Source organism: Nicotiana tomentosiformis, chromosome 5 (assembly GCF_000390325.3).
Source record: "Nicotiana tomentosiformis chromosome 5, ASM39032v3, whole genome shotgun sequence".
NCBI classification, from domain to species: Eukaryota; Viridiplantae; Streptophyta; class Magnoliopsida; order Solanales; family Solanaceae; genus Nicotiana; species Nicotiana tomentosiformis.
In genome coordinates, this window is record NC_090816.1 from 137795463 (window position 1) to 137810358 (window position 14896).

Consider the following 14896-nt stretch of genomic DNA (forward strand, 5'->3'; position numbering starts at 1 on the left):
TGAATTATTCTTTACAGTTTTCAGGTAGTGCACTCATCTTGATCTTTTTCTAAGGTGTTAGCCTCTTCAATGATAACCCGCTCTGATATCAATTGATATTTTATACTTCAATACCACACAAGAGGGGATGTGATTTATGTGGTGTCCAATTTTTTGTGTGCACATATTATAGAAGGACCTGGTTCTTCTATGTGTTCCTTACTACAGTTGCGGAATAATAAATTGAGAAAGTAAAGAACACAAGTATTTTTACGTAAAAAATGCACGGCTCAAAAAGTGAAAACACCACGACCTACTACCCAGTAGAATTTTTCCCAAACACTTTACTACAACTCTGAGCCAACAACAAAGTTTACAAACTCTGGCAAACCTAAGGATTAACTCCAACCCTTGTAACAACCAACCTAACCCTGGCAGGTGGGCCGGTCCAGGACCGGGACCGGCCCAGGGCTGCGGCACATATGGGTAGTGGGCCTAAACGGTCCTAACCGTTTAAGACCGGGACTGGGGGAGGTGGCCTGGCAAGTGGGCCGGTCCTTTGCACGAGGCCCGCAAGACCGGACCGTTTGAGACCAGGACCGGACCGGTCCTAGCGGGCCTAAACGGTCCCAACGGCTCTAATTTTAAAAAACAAATCTGCCTGTTGGGGCATTTAAAATGTAGCAGTTTTCTCTGCCAAAATAGCCATTTAACCCCCCCCCCTCCCAAACTTTATTTTAACCCTAAACTTTTTATAATTACACTTTTTCCCATATTTTCAACTATAAATACCCCTTCATTCTTTTATTTTTCTCACAAAATCATCAATCTCTCTCTAATTTTCTTCTATAATTGCTTACTTTATTGTTACAATTTGTGAAAAATTGTGAAGTTGGTGAATTGAAGTCTTCAAGTCTTTAACGATACTTAATTTTCAACAAGTTGTTCGTCAATTCGGTAAAGTCGTTCCAACTCTTAAGTTTTAATATTATAGTTTTGTTTGTTTTATTTACTTTGTATTGCTTGATTAATTAATATGGCTTATTCGTTAAAAAACTATTTAGTAAAAATAAGGAAAAATCCAAGAGTGGTGAATCTAGTGGCCAATTTGTTCCTCCTCCACTTCCCCCGGCTCTCCGACCCAAACCTGTTACCCGTCCTACACCTGCTATTCTTGATAGCGATAATAGTTTATTAAATTTACTGAGAGTCAATTTTGCCATAATATTGCACCCGATGAAAACTTAAACCATGAATATATGAATGCTCTTTATGGTAATCCAACTATTGATGAAAATGATGATGAAGAAATAGATTTTGATGAAACGCAACTGGATGACGATATACCCACTAGTCCTGCTCTTGAAGTTAACCTAACTAATAATAATCCAAATGATGCCCCGTCTGACCTTCCTGTTACTGCCCCTACTTTTTCTAGACAACCTTTTAAACAGACAGAAATATCTGTTGTTTGGTCATTTTTTACTCAAGTAAGAGAAAAAATAGGGCTAAATGTAAAACTTGTGTCAAAGAGTTAGTTTTTAAATATGTTAGAGGTCGGGATGAAGGGGGACGGGAAGTTTGACTAGACACATATTGCTACACCCTCAAGATAAAGCTAGATATTTTTGTATGAAAGCTTTGGCCGAGGGGACAAGTGTACCTAGTGAGGCTGACCTTAGTACCGAGTCAAATCAATTTCAACCGGGAATTAACACTATTACCGGTGGTATTTTATATTATGAGCCAAAAAAAGATCGGGAAGAATTGGCAAAAATGGTTACTGTTATGTGCTTACCCTATAGTTTTCCTTCTAACCCTCACTTTGTGCATTATATTAGAAAAGTTTTTAATCCTACTTATAAAGGTTTTCTTCACACAACCGTAAAGAGCGATATTTATAAATATAAATATGAATATGAACAATATTTGCGCTATTTATTTACTCATATAAATTGTTGTGTTGCTATTATAACTGATATTGGTAGAAGTGGTAATGACTGTGATTACGTTACTGTTACCAATCATTGGATTAATGAGGATTGGATAATGTAAAGCGCATTATTGCTTATAAAATAATTAATTCATATCACACAGGGCAGTTTATTTCTAGCACGGTTACGGATATTTTTAGATATTTTTGCATTAGTGATAAAATAATATCAGTTTCAATGGATAATGCTACTAGTAACACAAATGTTGTAGCCTTGCTTACCACTACACTAAGTCATGCATTTAGTAACATTTTTCATGTTAGATATATTTGTCATATTTATCATTTAATTGTGGGTGATGGTATGCGAATTTTAAATGTTGAAATTGAAAATGTTAAGATGGCTCTTAACTGGGTTTTTTATTCAAACTGTAGAAGTAGACTTAGAGAATATTTTAAAAGATACGATGAATTTGGCCTAAGAGAAAAAAAGGTTCCTAAACCTTGTCCAAGTAGATAGAATTACATGTATGAAAGTTTAGTTGTTGCATATGAATATAGAAACCCCATAAACTCAAAATTTAATGCTCATATAAGTGATGATGATGAGTACCATACAAATACAAATTGGGCTAATGTTAAAATGCGTGTAGATATTTTTAAAAAAATTTATATTGCTACAAATGAATTTTCTGGGCAATATTATCCTACTATTTCTAACGATTTAGTTTATATTGGAGAACTTGCAAATTTGTTTGATCATTTTTCAGAGGGTGAGGAAATTTATCAACTTGCTATTGATTCTATGAGAAAAGGTTTAAAAAATATTTTTTTTCCTATTCCCCTATTTATGGTGTTGCTACTTGGTTAAATCTTACTATGAAATTAGGAGGTCCTAAATTTTAGTATGAAACTGTTTATAATAGTTTAGCACTTGAAGATGAGGAGTTGTCTAAACTTTCGGATGCAATAGCCTCAATTAAAATAAATATTCAAACTATTTATAATGCTTATCAAGTTGCAGTAGATCATGCTAGGCCAAATGTTCCAACTCCTTCTTCTTCTAGTTCTCAATCATCTAAAAGAACTGCGGGAGTAAGAGCACTTAGTGCTTGGATGGGGTTCAGGAGTTCTCAAGGTTCTAGTACTAGTGATTTTTCACAACTAAATGAGCTTGAAGTTTATTTATCACAGGGAATTAAGGAAGTGAATCCCGACGGCTCCTTTAATATTTTTGAATGGTGGAAGGACAAAGAAAAATACTTTCCGATTCTTTCAAGGATGGCCCGAGATATTTTAACTATTCAAGTTTTAACAGTGGCATCGGAGAGCACTTTCAGTCAAGCAAGACTTCAACTCAGTGATTATTGAGCGTCTATGAGGGAGATCTTGGAAAAAATAATACTTTTCAGAGATTGGATCCGTTCGGAAAGAAGAATTTTTGGACTTGTTGAATCACAACCATAAGTAGACGAAACTTACGAGGAAATATTAGCTGAACTTACGGAGGATGCTGCTTCGCCCGGAAGCGGTGATGACCAAGCTTTTTTTCCGCCACCACCAACAGAAATTTCTCCGGACCTTGAAAGATTTATGAAATTTGTAAGAGATACCATGTAACTTGTATGAACAAAAATTAATATGTAACTTGTATTTTGGCACATCTTGATTAGTTTCTTTTTCTTCTCAATGGTGGTATTAGCACCTTGTTGTGCTCATTCCATAGGGGGAGGAAGACTAAGAAAGATATTGCCATATTTTTTTAATGCTATAATAAAATTATAACGCATTGCTTTGAATATCTCTTTACAATATTTTTATCTTAATATTTGAATTAAAACTTTTAGGTCACAATTCTATAATATAATTTACAAGGAATTGCCTTATATATTTTTATTATCATTTTTTTCCTCTAACTTCTATAAATAAAAATTTAAAAAATAGAAAGTATATGTTGGGCCCACTTAGGCCCGGGACCGGCCCACTTAACCCGGGACTATTAGTTCGTGGGCCCGGTTCTGGGCCGGTTCCAACAAAAAACCTGCGAAGCCCAGGCCCACTTAGGTCCGTTTAAGTTGGGACCAGGCCCACTTAGGACCGGCCCACGAAGCACACTTAGGACTGGGCCCGATCCACATGCCACCCTTAAACCAGCCACAGGCTATTACGACTGCTTCAAGTTAGCTCAAACTTGAACAAAACAACTCGAGTTTACAAGTTCTTGCAAACCTAAGGATTAACTCTAACCCTTGTAGCAACACGCCACAGGCTATTGCGACTACTTCAAGTTAACTCTAACGTGAATAATGCAACTCATGTACCAAGTATAATTTACTTCTACGAAAGCTAAAAGGTACAACTCAAAACGCCTACTACACTTTGAACTACAAATAATGAAAGACACATAAAACTCTTTATGGAGCTGGTTCTTCAATGTGGTTCGTGTAGCTTCAGGATCACTCTTAAATCTCACAGGAATTGCTCACAAAATGCCTTGCTATTTTGCTCTCAATTCATGCTTAACTTCACTATGTGTGGATCACATGTAGAAGATAATACAACTGATATTTATAGAGTTAGTAGAATAAGGATTAACTAGAGTTTTAATGCTTTACTCTTTAATGGTGGAAGAATTCTAGTCAACTTCTACTTCTAACTCTTCTATTATCTTGGATATAGTTCTCTTCAAGTAAGGAGTCTTGCTCTTTATCAAATATGCAACCTTTTCGTTCACGAATTATCAAAAATAATCACTTATACTTATCCCTTTCACGTGCATGCCTTTTGCTTGATTCTATCTGTCACCTGTGTATATTGTCCATGGACCTGGTTCATGTATGTGTTCCTTTGTCAATCATCAAAACCAAATCACTCCGGTCAAGAATGGATAAGAATCATATTATCCATTTAGAAAATAGATAACTAATGGGTTTAATTTTTACATTTGTAAAACCTCAAATTGGGAGTTCCTCAAGTTTGGGAGACTAGGAATTCTTCCAAAAGTGATCATATTCAAGAAGCCATAGATAATATGAATATTTAACTCATTTTTTATCCGTATTAAATATGGGTCGAGTCGGATAATTTATCCATTTTTACATTATTTATTTTTGACTCGTCTCATAACCGAACCGACTCGCCCCTTTGCCATCCCTAGTTATGAGTGAAGAAGCAGCCATTTGTTTCTTCTTTTAATGATTAAGATGTCAATATGATATTTTTGTTTTTGAATACTGAATGCTTAGGATTGTTTGTTTTGTGAATGTTTAGAATCTATTTATATTAAAATATTTAAGAAGATATGTTATTCAATAAATTAATCAAAATATTATATATCCATTAAAAATAATGTAAAATAGTGGTTAGTAGTGATAGTTGGTAGTGATGGTAATTGTTATGGTGGCACTAGTTGATAGCAGTGGATAATTGTGATGGTTGTTGGGGTTGGCTGATGGTGGTACTAATTGATATCCATTCTTTAATTGAAATAGTCTCTTAATAATCTAAAGACCTTTTTTTTAAGATTTGAATAATTGACTCTAAAAGCAAACGAGATGATTCAAATTAAACAGGGCATTCCTTAGAGCAAAGAATAGAATCAAGAGAAAGCGCTCTAGCATATGTGATTGAGATATATCTGCTACAGCTAGAAGTCAGATCTATTACCTTCTTCAGTGTACTCAACAACTAGAGTCATCTCCCTTTCTCCTTTTTAGTCGGTCGAGTATCTTATCCGAACGTTAAGAACTCATTCCTGCCTTTGCAATATCATCGCATCTTCTGGCACATAATCGATTGTCCTCTGCCTCGTTTTCTCTATCAGAAGATTGCCTTATATGGAGGGTTGACACTCTAAACTCTCTTTCTCACGTGAAACGAAAAATAATTCAAATTTAGATCTCCATTAAAAAACAACAAATGGGATCTAAAGCACCTAGATGAAAGTGTTGTGGAAGTTGAATATATAGAGAGTGATTAAATCACAATTACTATATCTAAAGGTAGCTAATAAATAGTAATTGAGACAATAATAAAAAGAACACCAGAAATTAACGATGTTCGGCAAAATTTGATTTTTGTCTAGTCCTCTGACACAATAACTCAAACTTTATTTCACTCCAAAAATACAAGTGAAATATTACAAGAGAGAAAAAAGATTCAAATGCCCTAAGAGTTAAGAAGGCAAGTGAGAGATGTATATAAATGAACAAAAATTTTGCTATTTATAGAAGGGAAATGGCCTTAAACCTTAATAATATCATGCATGACATCATATTAAGTGTGATCATGCAATGTAAATGCATGAAAAATGCATCTACCAATTTCTTCCTAAAAGAGGCTTCAAATGTTCACACTAGTTCACATTAATCTTGTCAAATTTAACAGAAAGGACATACTATAATTATTTGTTTTTAAGGGGAAAATATATTTTTCCGAGATGGATGCTTAATTCCGTGAAACGCGAGATGGGACTAGGTAGTGATATTAAATTGTTTCAGTTTTGTCTGATGTTTTCGAAGAAACGATTAATTAATCTCACCATAATAATATATTGTACATCATAGACCTTGCGAAAATATTTATATTAGTTATGATTGAATGAACATTGTTAACTGATACTGACAGTATCCTGTATCTCTACCCATTGTATTTGGTTTTTTTTTTTTTGGGTTAAAAAAGAAGAGAAAATTAACGCCTGTCATATAAGCTAAATTGGCTATTAAAGCAAGAAGCAATTAATGCAATACCCAAATTAATTAGAGTGGAAAAACATTGAATGTTTTTCCTCTTTTGAAATGGTTGATTTCTAAAAAAGATAACGCACAAAAAAGAAATTTTCTTTTCACAGACAAGTCTTAGGTTTTCTCGGATTCTTACAACTTTTTCACAGACAGCCTCCAAGTTAATTCTTCGTTTATTCTACTTGACACCATTGAAGCAAAGCAACAGACACACAAAAAAATGGTAAAAACATCCTTCTCTTTTTATTTGTTTTTTTTTTTCTCTTCCTTTTCTCCTTCTCTATGATGATGTCCTCTTTGATCCAAGCATATAGATTTGTATGTTTATTCACTCCAGACGTACTTGTTCTTTCTCAAAAGTATCTTTTTAGCAACATGATCAACCAGAAATTATTATGTTCGCGATTCTATCTTTTGAAAATTATTTAATGCACTTTTCTCTTGAGTTCCATTTTTGGGGCGATATATACTCTATTTGAAACCGTAGATTACTGCAAAGTTTGGCGCTTGGAAGAATTTTTTTTCCATGGGATTTTTTGTTTGATTCTATTCTCCTATTTGTTGCAAGTTTTTTAACTTCGAGGAATATGATAGGAGTCTATCGGACTAACTAGTCTCAATTTCAAATTAATTGAATTTAGTTGTGTGAATTATTTGTATTATTTAAAGGGTTCATCATGATTTGACCGTTGGCCGTCAAACTATTTGAAAAATAGTAAGTACACGATGAAATAATGGAGACGCCAGCACCCCGACACCACCTTTTTAAAAAAGAAATTCTTGCAAACGCCCAAACACCGCCCTAATAAGAAAATCAATAAGAGCCATGGATTTGTAGTTATTACTCTCTTTTCCTTTCACTTCCTTTTTTTAATCTATTCTTGTTGTTAACAAAATTTAATGTTGATTATCCTTATCACTAACTTAATTGCTTTGCTTGTTCTTGTTAAAAAGAAATAAAATTACTTGATTTGGCCTTATACTTTGATTTTTTTTTATCGAAGCTTTTGAAAACCCGACAACGTAAGTTGACCATATTTTCTCCGAAGTCTATTAGTTTTTGTTTTATTTGTCATAAATGCATTTATGTTTCTATACACATACTGGAGGTGGATATTTTTTCTTAAAAACACGGTAAAAATGTGAAGCATTTTGCGATTTATAAATAAAAAAATATAGAACAAAATTAATATTCAGTTTTGGGTAATATAATTTACTTTTCTTTTGACTTCTTTTTCCTTTTGATGTTTTCAAAGAAATTGATAATAATAATAATAATAGTGATTTTCGTTTCTCTTTTTTTCGAAATTTGCCAGACTACATCAAAAAGAGTTGCAGAGAGGAAAATAGCTAAGTTTGAGAAGAACATCACAAGAAGAGGATTGAATCCTCTAACAGGAAAGAACAAAATGGAACCAGCTCACATTGTTCTTGCTCTCTTTGCTGTTTTGGTCATTGGATCTTGTAAGCTTCCCTAATCCTATTTAATCTTTTTTTTCCTTGTATATAATAAGCTTGTCAACCGATATTAAAAATAATCATAAGTTGTATATATATTTAGTCCAAAGACGAAATCAAGATTTTAAATCAGTTAGCGTGGAATATCACTATATCTATTTATGCATATTATCAAGGGATATGGAATATTAAAAGGTAAACACACAAACATGCCAAGGAGATTCATCATCTATTATTTATGCATAAAAAATAATTTTGACATTTTACATATTGTGTAATTTTTCAGCAAAAAGGGTTCAGATAAACCCCCTTTCGTCACCCTAGCTCCGCCTCTGCTTCTATGATGATGAATTTAAATGTTAGTAGTATATACCAGTGTTAATTTAAATGTTAGTAGTCTAACTGTTCTAACGCAAATCACGTGTCGAATTTCCTAATTAATATCGTTGACCCTCAAAATTCTTTAACAAATTAATGATAAAAGTTCTATTCATCGATAGAAATATGAAGATTGAGCATAACTCTAATAATGAGACATAGTATTGTGAATTTATATCTTCACTTGTTATTGATCGTGTCTTAGTTCATATGTCTCTCCTAGTTATAGACTTTTATTAACTTGATATCTTAAACTAATTTGTATTTATTCATGAAAGAGTAATATTTTAATTATCGTACTAATAAGATTTATTGATTATTTACTTTTAGGAAGGTAAAATGTGGAGTTTGATAATTTTTAAAAAAATTGTATGTTTTTAATTATTTGAAAGTTAAGACGTTATACGTGATTTGTATGCATTAGTTATACTTAAGAATCATGCTAGATATTTTTTTTCTATGAGTTTCTTTAATTTTTAACTTTTAATTTATATTTTATATTTTTTGTGTTATTATGTTATTTTATCAATTTATAAATTAAAAATTTTAAAGATCCACGGGGATTATGCCTCCCGCCTCGCTCCATATCAAGTAAAACGCCCCGCCTCACGCCCCTGCCTTTTAAAACACTGGTATATACATGCTTCTTCAATTATGCATGTGTACAAAGTTCAAGTCGAAGGCATCCATGTGCTACCAATGGCGGAGCCACCTTATGCTAAAGGATATCAATTGACACCCTTTCACCGGAAAATTACACTATTTTAGTTAGATTAAAAGCTGATTTTATGTATATATATATATATATGATATATTGACTCCCTTCATTTATTTTTTTGTATTTACTTTTTTATATATATTGACACTCCCTTAGTAAAATTTTTAGATTCGACACTACGCGCTACAACAGATAATGTACACTATAGTTTCACTCATAGAAGAATTGATACTTATATTTGACAAACCTCAAGCAGAACCAGTCAATAGCCGATGTAGATTTTGTTTAAATGCTGCAAGTGCCTCTTTATTTTAGTATAATCAAAATTTATTTATTTTTTCCTTTTCCAAAATGATGCAATAAATCTTTGTTTTTTGTTTTTTGGATGTGCAGTTGTTTTCCAGGTTGTGAAGATGGCGATTAATGGTGGGACGCTCTGAATATGGAAGCTCTTAATTTCTCCAGAAGACGAAACTTTAAGCACAGGAGTAATCTTTTTAGAATAAATAGTTAATAATAAACCAAACTATGAATAAGTTTGTGATTAAAATTCTCTTTTACTTGGTTACTACCCTATAAATTTCTTTTCCTTCTCTCTACTCTTTCTTAAGTTTCATTTTCCCCCCTAAAATAGCATCTATTTTAGATAATGCCCAACCAAAATATTTTAACCATTTAAATTTGGACCTCAGTTACAATTTGAAAAGTGCACGCTCGCACACACACATATAAATAAATTATTTCGGACCTCCAGACGTACTTGTTACTCTTGTTGACGGAAAAAAAATGTATTAGGCTATCAAGTTTAAAATGCTCGGTATTTTCACTAGTCTCAACTCTCAAGAAAAGAAATTTTCATTTACATCATTACACAAGCTACTGAGTCCCATGGGAAAATTTTAAAAGAGAGGTCATATATCCTAATATCCATTGTAGAAGAAAAGGAAAAAAAAGGCTGAATTCAAAACAGACAAATATATTAGTGTGGAATCACTTATATGATATTCTTACCCAGATTTAGTGAAATACAATCTTGAAATTGCATCCTTATCGCGCCATGATTATTTCATGAGCTTGATCTTTCTTGAAATACATGTGCATTATATGATATTATCATCTTATTAACGAATCACGCAGTTCATCACAAGAGTTTGTAAAACATAACCATGACTACTCAGATTCAATGGACTATTGGAATTAGGCCAGCATATCTTATAAGATACCAACAAAATGTATACTGAACCAGATACTTGGTCTACATCTCAAAAGAATGTTGAAAAGCAGATTGATTTCGATAGTATATTAGAAAGGAGAGAAGGGAATAGGAATTTGATTTCGAAACAACTATGCATTCACCACGAATGTTGTTCTCAGCCGAGCTGTTGGACTTAAGGTTTACTGCTCCTCAAGAAACATCTTCAGGATTGAGGACAACTCAGAAGAACCTACTGTGGACTTGCTTTCCATATGTGCATTTGCTTTCATCAGATCTGCGAGCTGCACGGGTTGTTTTGTTGCTTGTGTTGGAATGTTGGCGACAGTCTGAACTTTTAGACAACTTCCTTGCACAAGAACTGTAGCTGGTCTCATGATACACTTGAATATTGTTTTTTACCACATCTTTAGTATCAGGAGAATTGAAGTTCTCAAATTCCTAAAACATAACATGTTAGTCACTGAAACACGAGTCGCTTTACTTATAAGAGCATAACACTATGCATCAAGAAGATATTTCAAAGCAATAGCAAATTCAGGATTGCCCCCACAAGAAGGGCTATCACTGACAACTTTCGATCTTTACAAAACGAATGCACCAATGAGACGCTCACCTTGGACTTTGTCTTGGCGTAATAAGGTGTTAAGCAGGGGTTTACATCCTTGAGAAACATGTCATCTGGACTGCCGGGAATTGTTTGATCCTCAGAGCTGAATTCCTAAATAGAAACAAAAAAACTAATTACTCCCCTGAAGGCTGAAGCGAATGCCTAACATGTACATCCATGTCAAATATCGTTTGAAAGGATAATAACTTAGAGCAGAATTATTGCATAAAAGGATATTATCCAAGTTAGATCATGTAATTTGTTCACTACAAACTTTGTGTTGTGTTTGAAAATTTAGTACATTAATTAGAAATTTACCAGAGAATTAGCTGCTTCTTCTTGATCATATCCTGGACGGCTACCAAGGGAATCATAGCTCCCTCTTATAGCATATTTATCAGCTTTGACCTGTGAAAATTATAGTATCAGACACTTTCTCAAACGATCTAATGCTGGTCTTTTAGTTAATACATTATTACATCCAAAGCACATGGGGACCAAACCAGCAGACCTTTAAAAATTGTGGTAGCAACCAAATAGCGTAATTAAAAGAAACAAAAGAGTCTTTTGCGCCTATCAGAAGGTAAACTACAGAACAAACATATTACTTGATGACATGAGAAACCAAAGAGCAAGCTAATGGCACTCCTTACCTTTGTTTTTTCATCTTACAGAGAGCACTAGAAGAAACCCTGTTAAACAATTTATTCCCATACGTTATACGGATAACGAAGTGATGCAAGATCCCAACATATAGCTCCCTCCAAATCATTTGTAAGAAACATAGAAGTGAGAGTTTGACTTTCAACTTGCAAAAGTGAAAATATTGAAAAAGTCTATATCAACTAGATCCGTTTAGGATTCTTCCGTATTTTCATCTTGACCAGTATTTAAACTACTGAGTTTCTGATGGAGCAAGCAGCAACTAAAAACAATACTGATTTTTTCATGCCACGGGGCCTTTTTGGTTCATCAGTGAGGTAGAAAATCATTTCTCTTCTGCAATATGCTTTAAGACATATTTAAGAGTTCATGGATCGTTCGATCAAGGAGATTCTCTTTGGCAGTAGATATTTTGAATCTTTGAAGTACAACCGCAAACTCTAGTTTGGTGCACTTGCATTTCATGTTGAAGATTAGTAAGGCTAATAATATTAACAGAAAACTTGACTGAGTTTAACTAGTTTTTGTTTATCATAAGTAATGGTGAAACTTTTTAAATACAACATACATTGGAATTTTGTGGTTTAAAGAATAGAAAGATCCCAACAAAGAGTCCTAAACGATTCATATAAAGCTGATAGCACGCGATAATGACTTATATTGTTACCTCAGCAAGATCTTCGGCTAGGCATTGTAGTTGGCCTGTAAGAGAAGTGACCTGCCTTTGAAGACTAGGTATAAGCTGCTTTGCCTGTATAAGTTCTGAACCCTGCTTCTCCAAAAGATCCTGAAGTTGAGAATTCATAACATCTGGGAACAGTACGGCACTTTTCAGTGACTTTATCTCTCCCCTTTGCTTTAAGCACAAATCCTTAAGCTTCTCAACCTATCAGTATTATGAGCAAATCAGAAAATTAAGCAGAGTTAACAAAAGCTCAAAGCTTCAATTACTTCATGCTGCAAACTGCGGGGAGGAAAAAGGGAGACAACTTTGGATTATTCTTTTTTCTGTTCAAGGTCCAACACCAATCTCATAATAAGGAAATTCAAAAAAGAAGAAGAATAAAATCATATAACCAACTTATTGATAGACAACCAATACGCCATACAAAATAATAACATCATTACCCACATTTGCAACAACAAATGTGGCATCTCCAACAGGATAATTACATTATTCTTTTCGATTATCAACCACCAACACCAGACACATTTTACAACAACAAATGAGTCATCTTCTAAGCGAAGTTTCCGCACAAATTTACACCTCTACTATCCTTGAAAATCCACATATCAAAAGATAAACTTTTTGAATAAAATAGACAAAAATTTTGCATCTTGCTCTAAAATGTACTCCCAAATAATTAAAAACAACCACTTTTGAACAAATTAAAGAACAAGCTGTTGGTCAAACATTTCATTCAAAGTTACCCTCCAATTATTAAGATGCAAATAGAAAACTTCCCTTATAAAAATTTATGCTACAGAAGAAAAAAAGGTTCAAATTTCAAGAACTATGATAGAATGCAAGATTAAACTATATGATATACAATTATAGCACCTCTCTCTTTTTCTCTTCAAGCATCAACTTAAATAACATACGTGTATATTCAGTTAGTATCCAGGAATAATTCCAACTAATTGATAATCAACCAATGTGCCATCAAAAGTAACATCATCCCACATTTTACAACAATAAAAATGCCACCTTGCACAAGATAAATTCCAGCACTTTTAAGATTATAAACCTCCAGCACCAAAGACATTGATTACCAATTTCACATCACAAATACTTCTAAAAGGGGCATTTTATGATTTCAAATTATACCTCCAATATTCTGAAAATCCACATTTGGGAAACTAATCTCTTTGATAGAAATAGGCAAAAAGCTTGCACCTTGCCCAAAAATTTACCAAACATAATTCAAAAAGACACAGCTTTTAAACAATCCCAAGCTGTTTATAAACTTTTTAAATCAAAATTAGCCTCCAAAAATTAAGATAATGCGACGGTAGGCAGCAAAATCAGATATACAAATAGATTAAGTACCTCTCGGTTTTTCTCCTCAAGCATCAACTTGAGCTCAAGAATCTGATCCTCTTGCTCCTTGTTCATACTCAACAGCTCCCTCTCACTTCTAAGCACCATTCCCAATGTCCTCGTATTCCCTTTGACCTCAGTCAACGCCTTCTTCTCTTCTTTCTTCACACCAGTAGCAGAAGAAGAAGTACCTTTAAACAACTTCTTATGCAAAGCACTCAAACCACTGCCTCTTTTTACCGTTTTCTTCAAATCTTCAGCTATAAAATCCGCAGGTATAACCAATTTCAAATCACCCTTTTTCTGCTTAATCAATTTAGAAGAGGTAGATTTGTGTTCAACGAATTTCTTAACCATGGAGCTGAAATTGGAATAGTGGGTAGTAGTTGGAGTAACACCATTTGAAGCGTTCTTGATTTTGATTAGAGCGTTGTTGTTGTGGGTTTTTGGTGTGAGTTCTGTAGAAGAAGAAGGATCGGATTTAGTGGAAGATCGTTGTGAATCAAAACCAGTTTTATTAGAATAGCGAGACGATGGTCTGATAGAAGACATTGTTGGTTTTTTTTGGAGAGATTAATGTTTGAATTTTAGGACAGAGAGTGTGTGTCTGTGTGAAAGAGGTGAAGAAGAAGAAGAAGATGATTAGAGAGAGAGTTTGGCGCTGCCTTGAATTCAAAATTTTGAGCACGAGAATTTTGCCCTTTTGTCTACTTGGCTTACATGAGCGTTTACACTTAAAGAGATTTCACATGATGATAATTAATTATAATTACTTTTTGGGATTAATACATACTAACCCCTCAAACTTTCACTAAATTTAGAAAAAATAACATTGTACGGTCACTTTCGAAATAATAGTCAAAAAAGTATATTTTTTGCATTATACATTATGTATGTTATATACAAAAACTATATAAATTTTATATATTTTTCGACTATCGAATATAAATAGTTTGTGACGTGGGCTAAAAGTGATAATAACCCCTAAATTTACCCCTTACAACGTTAGCTTTATGGGAAATGGAGTTCTATTACACCGTCCTTGTTCGAAATGCATATTGACCCCTCATACGAAAAAATTACTATAAACGTAAACAAGAAACAAGTGTTTTGTACGAAATTTGTCTAAGCACCCTCAACTACACAAAAAAAAGTATAATA

At 33.5% G+C, this 14896-nt stretch overlaps 1 protein-coding gene and 1 long non-coding RNA gene across 2 annotated transcripts; one reads left to right on the top strand and one right to left on the bottom strand.

Moving 5' to 3' along the window:
- Nucleotides 1-6647: 6647 nt before the first annotated feature.
- Nucleotides 6648-9807, top strand: LOC104117953 (uncharacterized). Its single transcript, XR_691168.4, has 3 exons — nt 6648-6877; nt 7971-8118; nt 9602-9807. It is a non-coding gene; the product is annotated as an uncharacterized lncRNA (long non-coding RNA).
- A 575-nt stretch (nt 9808-10382) lies between these two features.
- On the bottom strand, nt 10383-14427 carry LOC104117954 (intracellular protein transport protein uso1-like). Its single transcript, XM_009629103.4, has 5 exons — nt 13745-14427; nt 12362-12580; nt 11350-11439; nt 11038-11142; nt 10383-10862 (listed from the first exon to the last, which is right to left on the bottom strand). Exons 1-5 carry the CDS (start codon nt 14285-14287, stop codon nt 10644-10646), a joined length of 1176 nt encoding a protein of 391 aa, XP_009627398.1. The 5' UTR covers nt 14288-14427; the 3' UTR covers nt 10383-10643.
- Between the last annotated feature and the right edge of the window lie 469 nt (nt 14428-14896).

What these genes read in the sequence shown, in the direction of transcription:
- LOC104117954 (XM_009629103.4), bottom strand. Translation starts at nt 14,287, where the DNA reads ATGTCTTCTATCAGACCATCGTCTCGCTATTCTAATAAAACTGGTTTT. An exon ending in TAGCCGAAGATCTTGCTGAG is followed by an intron (nt 11,440 to 12,361) that starts GTAACAATATAA and finishes TAATTTTCACAG; the next exon opens with GTCAAAGCTGATAAATATGC. An exon ending in AAGAAGCAGCTAATTCTCTG is followed by an intron (nt 11,143 to 11,349) that starts GTAAATTTCTAA and finishes GTTTCTATTTAG; the next exon opens with GAATTCAGCTCTGAGGATCA.